Genomic DNA, 16,810 nt, shown 5'->3' with positions numbered 1-16,810 from the left:
GCAATTGATTCGCTTAAAATCTTTACAATCAGCAATCACCCATATATTTTAATTTTAATATTTTTTTTATTAAATTTAATTTTATGTAAGTACAATTTTTATTTTAATATTAAATAAAAAATTTTGCAACTATGATATAAATTAAAATTTTATTATTTTAAACCTTTTAAATTTTCAAATTTATTTTAAGATTATTTTTATATTTAAACAATTTTATATAAGTTATTTAAATTTACTTATTTTTTTTTATATATAAAAAGAAATATTTTATTTAAATTGTTAGCTCCCTTTCCAAAAAAATTCTTAAATATTTTCTAACTTTCAAATTTTTTATTTGAATTTATTTTCATATGGTTCAACGTTCACCAATACGAACTCGTAATTTTACAAATTTTGAAAATCATAATAACAACTATACAAATAACATCATGGCTCACAATACAACTCAAAATTCTAACATTAATACAACACAAAACAACATCTCTAAAATAACACAAGATACTTCAACACAAAATAACTTTAAAAATTTTTCTTATATTAAATCTATTAAATTACCACAATTTTGGCAAGAATCTCCCGATGCTTGTTTCTACTTGTTGAAGGACAATTTGAAATTAACAATATCAATGGTGATAATTTAAAATTTCAAAATGTTTTAGTTACTCTTCAACGAGATACTATATCTAAAATTTTAGACGCTATTAACCCTCCTCCTCTTTTCAATAAATATGATACAATCAAAAAAAATGTATGTGAAAGATTTTCTCATAGTGAAGAGAAACGATTAGAACAATTATTTTCAAAAACTGAACTTGGTGATCGTTCACCATCTGAATTATTCAGATTTATGAAATCACTTATAGGTACTGACTCCATTGTAAGTCAAGAATTACTTTTCAAATTATGGAATCGTAAATTACCACAAGAAACATTTGTTTTTGTTTTTATCGGCCTATTGATAAATGATTCAAGGTTCGATTCGAGCTCAAGGCCAGAACAATAATTTTTTTAATGATAATTATTGTTATTTTTAAATTTTTCTAAATTTGAAAAATTGTATTTTGTTTTTGGAATAGTAAGTAGAAAATTTTTCAGACAACCTGCCATAGCTGCGCAGATAGATCCATTTCGAAGGGTGCTAAGCCTTCATCATCAGTACGCTTTAGGCATGCTGCGCTAACCATTTAGCTATACAGCGGTGGTTTGTTTGACTGGCAAATTTGCTACTTCTATTCCTTTTTTCCAAGGAATGGAAGTAGCAAATTTGCCAGTCAAACAAACCACCGCTGTATAGCTAAATGGTTAGCGCAGCATGCCTAAAGCGTACTGATGATGAAGGCTTAGCACCCTTCGAAATGGATCTATCTGCGCAGCTATGGCTGGTTGTCTGAAAAATTTTCTACTTACTATTCCAAAAACAAAATACAATTTTTCAAATTTAGAAAAATTAAAAAATAACAATAATTATCATTAGAAAAAAATTATTGTTCTGGCCTTGAGCTCGATTCGAACCTTGAATGATTTATCAATAGGCCGATAAAAACAAAAACAATTGTTAATAAACCATGAGCACTTGGGAATGTCAAACAAAGTAATTGACAATAGACAAAAAATCCAGCATTATCAGTGATTTGCACCAGATGGCGCAACACTGAATAAATATAGTTGGTAAAAAGGAATAGAAGTAGCAAATTTGCCAGTCAAACAAACCACCGCTGTATAGCTAAATGGTTAGCGCAGCATGCCTAAAGCGTACTGATGATGAAGGCTTAGCACCCTTCGAAATGGATATATCTGCGCAGCTATGGCAGGTTGTCTGAAAAATGTTCTACTTACTATTCCAAAAACAAAATACAATTTTTCAAATTTAGAAAAATTAAAAAATAACAATAATTATCATTAGAAAAAAATTATTGTTCTGGCCTTGAGCTCGATTCGAACCTTGAATGATTTATCAATAGGCCGATAAAAACAAAAACAATTGTTAATAAACCATGAGCACTTGTGAATGTCAAACAAAGTAATTGACAATAAACAAAAAATCCAGCATTATCAGTGATTTGCACCAGATGGCGCAACACTGAATAAATATAGTTGGTAAAAAGGAATAGAAGTAGCAAATTTTCCAGTCAAACAAACCACCGCTGTATAGCTAAATGGTTAGCGCAGCATGCCTAAAGCGTACTGATGATGAAGGCTTAGCACCCTTCGAAATGGATCTATCTGCGCAGCTATGGCAGGTTGTCTGAAAAGTTTTCTACTTACTATTCCAAAAACAAAATACAATTTTTCAAATTTAGAAAAATTAAAAAATAACAATAATTATCATTAGAAAAAAATTATTGTTCTGGCCTTGAGCTCGATTCGAACCTTGAATGATTTATCAATAGGCCGATAAAAACAAAAAAAATTGTTAATAAACCATGAGCACTTGGGAATGTCAAACAAAGTAATTGACAATAAACAAAAAATCCAGCATTATCAGTGATTTGCACCAGATGGCGCAAAACTGAATAAATATAGTTGGTAAAAAGGAATAGAAGTAGCAAATTTGCCAGTCAAACAAACCACCGCTGTATAGCTAAATGGTTAGCGCAGCATGCCTAAAGCGTACTGATGATGAAGGCTTAGCACCCTTCGAAATGGATCTATCTGCGCAGCTATGGCAGGTTGTCTGAAAAATTTTCTACTTACTATTCCAAAAACAAAATACAATTTTTCAAATTTAGAAAAATTAAAAAATAACAATAATTATCATTAGAAAAATTTTATTGTTCTGGCCTTGAGCTCGATTCGAACCTTGAATGATTTATCAATAGGCCGATAAAAACAAAAACAATTGTTAATAAACCATGAGCACTTGGGAATGTCAAACAAAGTAATTGACAATAAACAAAAAATCCAGCATTAACAGTGATTTGCACCAGATGGCGCAACACTGAATATATATAGTTGGTAAAAAGGAATAGAAGTAGCAAATTTGCCAGTCAAACAAACCACCGCTGTATAGCTAAATGGTTAGCGCAGCATGCCTAAAGCGTACTGATGATGAAGGCTTAGTACCCTTCGAAATGGATCTATCTGCGCAGCTATGGCAGGTTGTCTGAAAAATTTTCTACCCTCTATTCCAAAAACAAAATACAATTTTCCAAATTTAGAAAAATTAAAAAATAACAATAATTATCATTAGAGAAAAATTATTGTTCTGTCCTTGAGCTCGATTCGAACCTTGAATGATTTATCAATAGGCCGATAAAAACAAAAACAATTATTAAAATTAAATGGAAAAAAATTTATTTACATATGTACATATATAAAACAAAAACCCTACAATACAAGTAGTCGAACGCACGAACATGCGACAAGCACTGTATGCACAGTAGACTGGGTCGATTTATTAACCGATATCGCACCATCGATTTTTCGATAGGATTTGGGCTTAGGAAAAAAAGTTCCACCACGCATAATCAAAAAAATAATTTTCGAGCCTGCAAAGAAAATGGCGAAAGGGTAAATTTTTCGACCAAAACACTCCTCAAACCCCAAAAATATTTTTTTTTCAAAAAACTGTTATCGCCAACGTGACATCAGGAACAACACCAAGTTTGTTTGAAACCGCCTTACCAACGCATAACTTTACCACATGATTCCATACGAAGTATGGACTGTGAATATAGAAAACAGGCAATTGGGATAAGGTTTACCACAACTAAGGCATGACGTGGCTGAATGGGTTTGTAACACTTGAACCATTGTAGGAGTGCGGGTTCAAATTGCACTCCCGGGAGAAAAGGCTTTGATGAGATTTACAAGGTATAATCGAAGCAGCTGTCGCATTGTCCGTCCTGATGTCACGTTGTTTAAATTTTTCCAAATTATTAAATAAATTATAAGATTAAAAATTCCTTCTAATAAATGCTTTAATACATTTAAAGCAATACGGGCAATCCCCGTTTAACTCATACAAATAGACAACATTGGTTAATTCTTTGTAGTTCTACAAATAGAACAAAAAGAGCAACAATACTAGTTTCTATGAAACCGCCCTACCAACAAGCATAACTTTAACACATAATTACATAAATTTATAAAATTTAAAACTGCTTCAAATAAATGCTTTCATACATTTAAAGCAATACGGGCAATCCCCGCTTAACTCATACAAATAGACAACATTGGCTAATTCGTTGTAGTTCTACAAATAGAACAAAAACAGCAACAATACCAGTTTCTTTGAAACCGCCTTACCAACAGGCATAACTTTAACACATAATTACATACGAAGTATGGAGTGTGTAAAAAGAATAAAATATGCAAAGAAGGCAATTGGGAAAAACTTTACAACAACTATGGCATGACGTGGCTGAATGCGTTTGTAACACTTCAACCATCGTAGGAGTGCGGGTTCAAATCCCACTCCCGGGAGAAAAGGCTTTGAAGAGATTTACAAGGTATAATTGAAACAGCTGTCGCCTTGTCCGTCCTGATGTCACGTTGTATAATTTTTTCCCAAATTATTAAATAAATTAAGATAATTCATTTCTATAAAAATTCCATTGTTCGTGCGAAAATAACGGTAAATGTATTTCCAAATATTCTTTAGTTCTTTTTACATAAGTATCGTTTAATAAGATTTCGACTTCATCAGGTTTTACAATGAAAATGCATGTTAATGGAAATACAATGCAGAGCTTGTCTTCGGCGTGCACCATTCCGGGGTATTTTAAGAATATGTAATGTAGGTACCTGTGAAATTTAGTGTATTGTGTACATAACGTAGTGCTTATACATGTGCTTTTTGCTCTTTAAATGGATAAGTGCAATATGCTACAAAGGAGAGTGCAACAAACAGTGCGCATCCATATGTACATATTTACTTGTGAAAATGCATCTATGTATCTAGTTTTCGGATATGTATACATATATATATATTCAAATTCCTTCTTTGTTCATAATAGGACGTTGGCCCATCGTTGTACGAAAGGATTCCGGAATATTGGTGGACCCAGATACTTCAAATAATACATGCTATTTAATTTTATTCCGTTGCCATTTTATATCTATTATTTCATTCATTTCATTTTATTTTATACCATTTCGTGTCATTTTATTTCGTTTCAATTTCATACCATTTCACTCAATTTTGTTTCGTTCCGCTCTATTTAGTTTCATATTATTTTATTTACTACATAGCACTTTACTTCATTTTGTTCTATTTTACTTCATTGCATTCATTTAATTGAACTTTATTTCATTTTATTACAATTCATTTCGTTTCGCTTCACTTAATTCCATTGCTTTTCATGTTATCATATTTAATTTCAAGCATTTCGTTCCATTTCACTGCATAATATTATATTTTATTTAGTTTCATTTCATATAGTTTCATATCATTTCGTTTTATTTATTTTCATTTCCATATGATTTATATTTTTTCTTTTCCATATCATTTCATTTTATTGTATTTCATTTCATTTAATTTCACTTCATTTTATTCCGTTTAATTTCATATTGTTTCAGTTAACTTTCTTCTGTTTCATTTCACTTCTTTCCATTTCATTTCGTTCCATTTCCTTTAATTCCATGTCTATTCGTTTTATCTTATTTAAATTCAATTAATTCATTTCATTACATTTCGTTTCACTTATTAATAATCTATTTTTTTTAGTTTCACCTCATATAGTTTCATATCATTTCGTTTTATTTCTTTTCGTTTCCATATGATTTCTATTTTTTCATTTAATTTTATATCATTCCGTTTCATTTTATATAGTTCCATATTTTTTTTTACATATGAATTCATTTAATTTCATTCCGTTTAATTTTATGGAGTTTCATATTTTTTCGTTTCAATTAAATTAATCTTAATTTCATTTCACTCAATTTCATTTTGTTTCGCTCCATTTTATTTAATTGGGTTTAGTTTAAATTCCGTTTTATTTTATTTTATTTTATTTTTTTTAATTTGATTTCATATGGTTTTATTTAATTTTATTTTATTTTATTCTACTTTGTTTTATTTCACATTATTTCATATCCATTTCATTTCATTTCATTCCATTTTATTTCATTTTATTTATTTTTTTCATTTCATTGTATTTCATATCGTTTCATTGCTTTCCATTTCAAATTTATTAATTCCATTTTGTTTCATAATATTTCATTCCATTTTGTTTCGTTTCATTTTATAATTTCATACCACTTCTTTTCATTTTATTTTATAACATTTAATTTTTTTATTTTATAAAATTGTATTTTGTTCTACTCTATTCTTGTTTTATTTTTGTTTACACTATTTAATTTAATTTTATATTATTTTATTTTTTTTCATTTCATTTCATTTTATTTTATTTCATTTCATTTAATTTCATTTCATATTTTATTTTATTTTATTTTATTTTATTTTATTTTAATCTGTGTTTGTTTTATTTTATTTTATTTTTGTTTTATTTCATTTTACTTTATCTTATTTTGTTTTGCTATATTTTATTTTATATTACTTTATTTTATTTCATTTTATTTAATTTTATTTTTATTTATTTACTTTAATTATATTTTCTTTTATTTTTTATTTTGTTTTGTTTTATTTTACTTAATTTAATTCAATTTATTTTAATTATTTTATGTACTTTTTTATCGTTTTCAATTTTATTTTATTTTATTAAAAATTTTTTTTAAATGTAAATTACATAAAATTTATATGAAAAGAATGGAAGATTTTGTACATAAAAAATTTAAAGCATTTTTATAGAAACTTTTGGAGCATTTGTAATTTTTGGGTATTAGGAAAACGGTTTTTGGATGTTTTAAAGGACGGTCTGGCAACGCTGCACATTGGCGTTCAAAGCTGTCATTTGCACCTAAAAGTATGCAGTAGTTGCAGACTGACAACTCACACGTACACGAAATATCCCATTTCACCATGGATAAAATCCGCACACTGCCTATACAAAATTATTCCCTTTTTTACTCGCGCATTATCCAGTCTTTTACGCAGTTTTGGTTGGCAGGGGAAGTTATTGCTCAAGCTGTCCAAGAAGTTTGTTCTTGAAAAATCTCTATCATTGAAGAAAATGCGAACGAGGCAACAGAGAGTATAAAAGCAGAGCAAGCTGAGGAATTAGCAAAGAGTTTGATTTCAACACGCTGTTAGTGAAGTACGCGAAAACTGTAATTGTGAAGTACTACTCCCAAAGTAGTCTAAATAAAGGACGTTTTGCTATACTGAATATTTGGGTTATTTTTCCGACAGTTTACAGATTCGACAAAAGCTGCTAAATAATCAGGAATTTTCCAAAATTCGTTACAATATCAACCTGCCCTTAGTGAACTTGTTAGATTGGATAAAATATGGCTTAGTACCTATGTCTGTGATTATTTAATACAGCACCTGATGTTTATACATATTTTATTTTTTTATAAAGTATGTTCTGATATAACTAGATCTGAAGGTCAATGCATGAAAACTAAATTTAATGGCCAAATGTCAGACGACATTTTCTGATTTGAAATAAAAACTTTTTAAACGTTTAAAATTAAAATTTTTATTTTTCAACTATAAATAAAATTTCAGTGTACATACAATTTGTTACATGTATTGCGATTTGCACTTCAATACAAAAAATTTGAGCAGCACTGATCATGAGTTTAATAAATCCCAATAATTGATTGATATGAGACATATGTTATTTTGAAGTGAAACCCTTGCACAAAAGTCAAGATTGCATTACGAATTTTTATTATGATATATGAATTTATGTTTATTATCTAATTTTAATATCCATGTTGTAACATCAGTATTTTTATTTGTGTACTTGTGTTTAATTTAGACTTAAATCCCAGTGTAAAAGCTACTGAAAGTATTTCAACGGTGTGCTCCTGTAAAAGAAGAGTAATTTCCACTAGAATATCTACAGCAGTGGTAGCTACAGATGAATTGTCGTCTCTCAAACATTGAATATATGCATTTAGTGTACACCGGTTTATGTACGATCGGCCAGGATTATGTTTTAAATGGCGAACTAGAAGAATAAACGCATTGGAACGTATTTGCGCACTTGGCGAAAATATCAATTCAAGTAGTCGATCGAAAATTACATGCAAAAATTAAAATCTTTTTGACGTAAGACTTTCTACTTCTTGCAAAGGTCCTAAAATAGCTTCTTCTACACTTGAATTTCTTATTAAAGTGACGGATTTCAAAAATTGTGTAGACATTGCAAATTGTCCCCCTCCTTTGGCACTTTGTTCCATTTGTATTATGGAAGTAATTTCAGCTAAATCAGTATCAGTTGAAACAAACACGTTGTTATTAGAATGTTCTTCGAAGTCAACCTCATTCTTATTTTCCTCATCGTTTAGTTCGTTAATCCTAATACCTTTTTGTTGTAAAAGAGCTATTCCTTGTACTAATTGTTGAAGCGATGGAACGGAAATAAATCTGACTGACAATTCCATTAAAATTCCGACATATTTCTCAATGTAAAGAAGCGCGCTTGCTGGATTTGAATTAATGTATGACTGCAATAGTTCAACAAATTTTATTAGTATATGATACAACTCTTTTACAGAACTATGATGCTTGAAAAAAATGAAATAACATTCCAATGCTGAATGAAACTCAGCTTTGTAGCTATCTTCAAATAACATGGGTTGTAGAAGTTGGAAGGCCCGAAGAATTTGTATAAACCGGTGAAAATGGTACTCGTCCCGCAAAACACGGACACCTAATTGAGCCCTTCCTTGTATTAAAGATGATACAACTCCTAATTGGCGCAAAAACAATATCGGATGTGTTGCTGCAAATTTCCTTATTAGCATTTCAATATCACTAGAAAGCGTCTCAAAATCCTTCCTAAGAAATAAATTGCCCAGACAAGTAATTAAACAACTTGAAAGTTTATCTGCTTTGCAACCTTTTAAAGAGGTTGCTTTAGTCATATGCTCATTGCAACTATTTGACATGAAACGTATAGTTGGGTGTATGAGGTACATTTGGTGAATAATTCTTATTTTTAAAAATTGGGGCTAAGGTTTCCCTAGTATATTTTCTATAAACTTTGAAATATCTTTATGTCGTTTACTTGCTACCTTGAACAGAAGATTTATACGTGAACATATTTTATAATCATATTTTCCTAGCTTTGAATCTGAATTCACGTCAGCTTCACTCAAAATAAAATCAATTAAAGCACTCAATTCGAATTCGGTTAGCAAAAACATTACTTCTGGAAAATTAGACTTTGTTATGTTCTTATCTCTTCCTTGCCATAGCTTCGGATTATTTAGAAGTGCTTCGATGAAATTGAGAGCTGTACTGCAATCAATATGTTGTTGTGTTTCTTGCATTAACGATTTTAAAGTAAAAAGCAATGTATCCCAACTCGTTTGGTGGCATATTAGAGACAACATGTGGAAGCGAAAATCAAAGCTTGTGTTCAAAAATAACCGGCTTAATTGACCCTGTTTGCATAAATCTTTAAACTCAGGATCTATTTCACATAATCGATCAACCATTAGCCCACAATGACATAAATATTTTACTCTAGACTTTTCTGATACACAAACGGGTTTTCCGAATAGCGTTTGAGCATTTAATTCGAACTGTTTATTTTTGCTTTTTTCCAAACACTCTAAAGAAGACTGACAAGTTTGAACTTCCTTCCAATTAACGATATTGAGCAAACTTTTAAAATTTATGAATGTTATTCGATTACCACTCAGTTCCTTTTTGCAAACAGATTCACATTCAAATAGTTCAGATATAATATAGTTAATGTCATCTGATATTGCACACTTTTCTTTTAATAAAACTCTTAATAACGTGCAGATATGCGTATTTTGTATTGTTGTTTGTTGTAGTATTGTATGTTTATATCGCCCAATCACACGCATTAATACCAACCAAATTCGTTTCAAATGACTTATTATTTCCATGGAATTTTTTAGCAAAGACATATCACGGCCAAGTAAATGATGAATTAGTCTTCGAAAACTACTTGTAATTGCATAATAGTAATTCGAGCATTTTAAAATGTTGCCAATTATTTCGTCAATATCCTTATTTCCCCGATAAACAGCTGCAGAAAACCTTTTCGATTGAAAGCTTGTTTGAAAATTTAGAAGGTTTAGTACCATATCTGACCGTTTCGGATGATCTGGAACTGTTTGCGAATGTGAATATAGCTCAAGAGCTTTTACAGTAAAGTGACCATTTTTGGCTCCACGTTTTTGTTGAATTTCAATAAGTTGTGCTAAATATGCTTTATTAAGAATAGCACTTTTAACGAGATCAATTTCTTCATTCACAGCATGGTCCAACAAAGCCAATAATTTTGACATGGAAGTAACAGGAGTTCCAAAATTTTGTACAAACAGAACAATTTGGTCGGGAGTTAAATCTAACAAAGCAGCGTCAATAAGACGATCCACCGAAGAGCGAATCATCTTTAATTTTAACCAATCAGGCAATAGTTGGACAGCATCGTGAATTGTATTTGGTAAAAACCCTGTTGGGGGCCTTCGCCCGGGAGGAAACCAGTAGTCAAGAATCGGAAATGATTCAGGCATTTGACTACTAGATTGTGTTAATAATATTATAAAAGCGTGAATTATATTTAAATGTAAAGGTAACTCTGACCCATCTTCAAACTGAACCATAAGTAAATCAGGGTACTCTGTCCATTCGTAAGGCTCTCTATGCTCCCTCAATCTAATAATGTAATTATTGAACATAACAAAGAGACATTTAAGCGTTTGAAATCGGCAATCGGCGAGATTGTCATAACTGCATCCCAGCAATAAATCTCCGCTTGCAGGTATAATGTGTTGAAACATGGTACTCCGCTCTACAATGAGTTGTGCCATATCAATAACATGATCTAGCATATCTATGACTCCATCATTAATTGTATGCGCGATAGAATATATCACCCGAAAATATAAACATCATCAAAAAAATACTTCAAAACAACGAGTTTCCGATCCACCTTATCAATGGTTATATCCACCAATTTTACGCTACGAATAAAAATAAAGAACAAAACATAAACAACATATATAAGACTGCCGTATTTGTACCTGGTTTGTCTAACCGAATAAAACATTCAAACATGTATGACAAAGAAAAATTTCAAATCGCGTTCCAATATAAAAATACCCTACAACAAATATACAGCAATACAAAAAGCAAAATCGAAAAATACGAGAAATCCGACGTAATATACAAAATTAAATGTAATGGCGACGGGTCCCACGTATGCAACAAAGCATATGTAGGCACTACTAAATCAAAACTAAAGACAAGGATTTCCGCTCACAAATCGAACATCAAAAATCGCGACCACTTTAACGACAACAGAACGGCTTTATCGCAACTTTGCAAGACCACGGGACACTCTCCGGACTTAGAGAATGTTACAATATTGCAAGAAGAAAAACAATATTCCAAACGGTACACTCTCGAAATGCTACATATTATCAATACACCTAATGACATACGCATGAATTTTAAGAGCGACACCGACAACATCGCTCACGCATACAGACATTTGGTAATGAAGAGAAGTTAGCAACAATAATGCTGAGGGTGTCCAACAAGTTAATATATACGTTGTTGTTAGCAGATATTTTGTTTATTATTACTGTTTATTATTTGTATACATCTTTGTTTTCTGTTTATGATTTTCTGTGTTCTGCACTGAAATTTTAAATTAGTCGACAAGGTGCATTCACAAGTGTAAGTGTTAGATTATGTTTGTGCATTTGTGGTTTTTATACATAGAAAAATTTATTTTTTACAGCCCTGAAGATGATTTCTAATTGAAGTCGAAATATCGACAAAATAAATAAATACAACATATATGGTATAATTAATTGATTTTTTATTATTAATATATATGTGTGGCCTAGAGCTCAGAAATTCTTCTTGATATCACAGATATATTAAAATTTTAGCAACAGAACTTAGTCCTCTGCATGAAATGTTAACACATGCAATTAAAAACAAATTCAAACAATTAAATTGGACAAATGAAACCACAACAGCTTTCGAAAATGGTAAAAAACGTTTTGTTACAAACACTTTACTTACACATTTCGACAAAAATAGTACTTTATCATTAGCAACAAACTAGCAATAATATACTAGAACCCTTAGCTTATTTTTCAGGAAAATTAACTACAACAGAAACTAAATATTCAACATTTGATCGTGAACTTTTCGCAATTTATAATTCAATTAAACATTTTAAACATTTTCTTGAAGGTAGAACTTTTACAATTTATACTGATCATAAACCTTTAATTCATGTTCTAAATTCTAAAGTAGATATATCTCCTCGTCAACTACGTCATCTTGAATATATTGCTCAATTTACAAATGATATTCAATATATATGTGGAAAAGAAAACATAGTTGCCGACACACTTTCCCGTATTCCAGAAATAAATGCAATTTCAACTCAAGATATAAATTTAGAAACTTTATATAAGGAACCACAAACTGATACATTTTTACAAAAAACCATTTCTGATCAAAATTCTAAAAACAATTTAAAAGAAATTCATATTACAGTTATTAATTTAAACATATGGTGTGATGTTTCTCTAAAACCTTTTCGACCTTATGTTCCACATTCTATGAGAAGAATTATATTTGACAAAATTCACTCATTATCTCATCCACGTATAAGAACAACTAGAAAATTAATTCAAAATAAATATTATTGGCCTAACATGCGTAAAGAAATTAACGATTGGACTTCATCTTGCATCAATTGTCAAAAGTCCAAAATTTCAAAAGTCCTATTAAAAAATTAAAATACCATCAGGTCGTTTTGAACATATTCATATGGATATTGTTGGACCTCTTCCAGTTTCAAATGAAAATTGTTATATTTTAACAACTATTGATAGATTTTCACGTTGGCCTGAAGCTTATCCACTTAAAGATATTTCAACAAATACCATAGTAAAAACTTTTATTCAAAATTATATACCACGATTTGGTATACCATTGAATATTACAGTAGATCAAGGTTCACAATTCACCTCAAAATTTTTTACGGCATTAACTAAACTTTTAGGTTCTCATAAAATTCATACATCTCCTTACCATCCCCAAGCAAATGGCATGATAGAGAGATTTCATCGAACTTTAAAAGCAGCAATTATAGCATCAAACGACTCGGTTCATTGGTCTGACATTTTACCATTCATTCTACTTGGTTTACGAACTTCTATTAAAGAAGATTTAAAATGTTCATCTGCTGAACTTGTTTATAATAATAATAATAATAAACCCAACGGATTAATACCCTCCAAAGCCCGCCCAACCGACACGAGGGGCGCATCCGCATGACGCACGGATTTGTTTTTGTTTTTGCCGAGTTGTTGATAGGCGGAGGTTTGTTAAGCGTCGAGATCTAAAACTGCTCAGCTACAGAATAAAAATCATCAGCTGAGTATTATATACATAACAGTAGAAAATTATACATATAGTAAATTGTTAAATAAGTTAAGGATTTAGCATATAAAAATTTTTATTTTTTATTTTTATTTTTATTTTGTTACGAGTTAAGATAGGATAGGACAGTTTTCCTTATAGTAAAAAGTGAATCCGTTATATCAAATGAATTCGAGTGAGAGTTAAAATCATAACACAAACACCGGAAAGGTTCATTTAATTCGAAGTTAGTTCTACACTGCCTCAAAAGAAAAGGTTTGTAATGTCTTGACGCTCGTGATGGGATATTGAAGTTTACTTCGTTCAAAAGAAAGGGGCTAGAAATTAGTCCATTCAGTAGTTTAGCCATAAATAATACTCCTAGCATTTCTCTACGGCTAGCGAGAGTTGGAAGATTGATAAGCCTTAACCGACTAGTATAAGGTGGAAGATTATATGCAGAGTCCCAATGAAAATTCCTTAAAGAAAAAAGTAAAAATTGCTTCTGTATTGACTCAAGCCTATCTGCATGAACTTGATATCGCGGATTCCAGACTACTGATCCGTATTCTAGTATCGGCCTAACCAATGTGGTAAAAAGGGCTTTGGTTACATAAGGGTCACTAAATTCTTTAGACCATCTCTTCACGAATGATAGAACACCTCTAGCCTTATTGGCAGTAGTCATAATATGAAGGTTGAAACTAAGTTTAGCATCCATCGTAACTCCCAAGTCAACAAAATAATTTACTGATGCAAGACAAAAATTATCAATTACGTAAGAGGCTGCTGGCAAAGATCTCCGAGAGAAGCACATGAACTTACATTTATTGATGTTCAGCGGCATTGAATTCGCGTTGCACCAAGCAACTAAGCAGTTTAAATCCGCTTGAAGCAATGGACGTTCTTCAATAGACTCATAAGACCTAAAAAGTTTTACATCATCAGCATAAATTAAAATTTTGGAATATTTTATTATGGTACAAATATCATTAATAAATAGCAAGAACAGAATTGGACCGAGATGACTGCCCTGTGGGACGCCAGAGGGAACATTAATGACCTCTGAAAGAGTATTTTTAAAAATTACTTGTTGCGTTCTACCGCAGAGATAAGAAGATATCCACTGAGTGAGACCTGGTTGGAAACCAAGTCGATCCAGCTTGTGGATAAGCAATGAATGGGAAACTTTGTCAAATGCTTTACTGAAATCAGTGTAAATAACATCGGTGTGAAGATTTTCTCTAAATCCATTAGAAACATGCGTTGTGAATTCAAGTAGGTTGGTAATGGTAGATTTGCCTCTACAGAATCCATGTTGAGAGTTTGCAATCAATGCAGAAATGGAAAATGTTAGCTGATTAGTAACAATGGCTTCAAACACCTTTGGAATGGCAGACAATTTTGCAATTCCTCGATAATTTTCTACACATGACCTACTGCCGTTTTTGTGGAGGGGTATTAGAAAAGATTCCTTCCAAGCAAAAGGAAAAACTCCATGTTTTAGGGACATGTTGAATAAATCAGTTAGGGGCAGATAAATGTGTTCTGCACATCTTTTGAGAAAACATGTGGGAATTAGATCAGGACCGTATTTATAAGATTCCTTCAAAGAAGTTAAATATGTAAGAACCTCTTCTGGAGATATTGATGGAATATTAATTGCGTTAAGTGAGTCAAGTTCATACGGGTATTCACTAGACAAAGAAATTAATTCAGCGGAATAGTTAGATTTGAAAAATTGTGCAAATAGATTAGCAATAACTTGATCGTCGCTAGAGAAATCATCACGGTATTTCATACCAGAAGGAAAGCCTTTAACCCCACGTTTAGAGTTCACGAAATTATAGAAAGCTTTCGGATTGCAAGTTATTTTCTTTTTCATGGCACAGAGATAGGTATTGTAACACTTTTTATTTAATTCAAAATATTTATGACGCAATATAGAGTACTTCAAGTAGTCGGAGTGTGACCCCGTCTTCTTGTACAGCATGAAGGAACGCGTTTTTTTGTTTTTTAAAGATTTCAGTTCTTTGGTGTACCATATTTGGACTAGTTCAGTGAAAACACGTTTACGCTTAGGTACATGTCTGTCCAGAATAGCGTGAATGACGGCGTTGAAGTCAGAAACGTTTTTGTCAATATCTGCACCGTATTTGGGCCAAACTATTGTAGATAAAATTTGGTTGAGTTTATTAAAATTAGCCTTCGCGAATTCGAATCTAAAACTAGAGTCGGTTTCTGTGGTAGTGCAACTCCGAGAACTTTCTTCCAATTCGTAAACTATTTCCAGCGAAGGATGGTAAGGATCCTCAGGTACAGTAAAAGGTTCACCCCTCCTAAGAATGGATTTTGAAGTATCATCAACAAATACCAGATCAAGTACCCTCCCGTACATGTTTGGAACTATATTTATCTGTCTTAGGCAAAGTTCAGTTATTTCTGCTAAAAAGTCGATGCTGGAGAATTTTGAAGAAACCGGTACAATACCATGGTCGGATGTGGTCCATGATACGTGCGGAAGATTAAAATCACCCAAGACAATTATCGAGTCAATAGGCTTCAACAATGAACTGATATCTTTCAGTAACGAAATATGGTTCATATACACCGAGGGATCTGAAGATGGTGGGATATAGCAAATGGCAATATAGGTAAAACCTATTCCCAGCTGGGTTCTAATGCACTTAAATTCCGTAGCTTCAATAACAGGTAAATTTACCTCAGCGGAAGGTATAGAAGAATGTACCGCGAGCAAAACTCCACCTCCAACTCTGTTCAAGCGGTCATTTCTATATATTTGGTAATCATTGCAAAGAATCTCCGAATTAAAAATATGAGGCTTTAACCAAGTTTCAGTAAAAGCGATGATATTGTAATTACAGTTAAATGATCTCAAGTATAGATCAGTTAGTTTTGTGTTTAGGCCTCTTACATTTTGATAAAATATATTAAGGACAGGTTTAATATTTAGTTTTTTGCAGCATTATTGGTTTGAGGAACGGTAGCAAGATTACGAATATTAACGTTGCGTCTATGCTCGAATTCACGTACAAAGGCTCCGGGTGGCCAAAATGAATTATTCAAAATTGTTTCAAAATGTTGCGCTGATACGTCAATCCTAAATGACGAAATGTCTCTAGGATAATTAAAATTAAATTTACGAATAGACACATTTTCAGATTTAAGTTTACTTATGATGTACGACTTCAGGTCCTCTTCTGTAGTGTCTCTCTCGAATCTGGAGACGAAAATCGACTTTTTATGGCCAAACACTTAGAATACCTGGTGAATTAATTATTTCAAATAGTAATAAAGAACATGATTTTTCTAATGACTAATGAAGAGAATATTTTTCGCTTGTTC

The 16,810-nt window shown here is 31.4% G+C and overlaps 1 protein-coding gene across 1 annotated transcript; it reads right to left on the bottom strand.

Moving 5' to 3' along the window:
• Window positions 1–7,518: 7,518 nt before the first annotated feature.
• Window positions 7,519–11,960, bottom strand: LOC137244262 (integrator complex subunit 1-like). Its single transcript, XM_067773010.1, is given in 1 exon segment — window positions 7,519–11,960. A coding segment is annotated over 1 exon segment (3,114 nt). The 5' UTR covers window positions 10,888–11,960; the 3' UTR covers window positions 7,519–7,773.
• Between the last annotated feature and the right edge of the window lie 4,850 nt (window positions 11,961–16,810).

This window comes from Eurosta solidaginis, chromosome 3 (assembly GCF_040869045.1).
Source record: "Eurosta solidaginis isolate ZX-2024a chromosome 3, ASM4086904v1, whole genome shotgun sequence".
NCBI classification, from domain to species: Eukaryota; Metazoa; Arthropoda; class Insecta; order Diptera; family Tephritidae; genus Eurosta; species Eurosta solidaginis.
The sequence above is the reverse complement of the archived record's forward strand: the minus strand, read 5'-3'. Positions and strand labels throughout refer to the sequence as shown.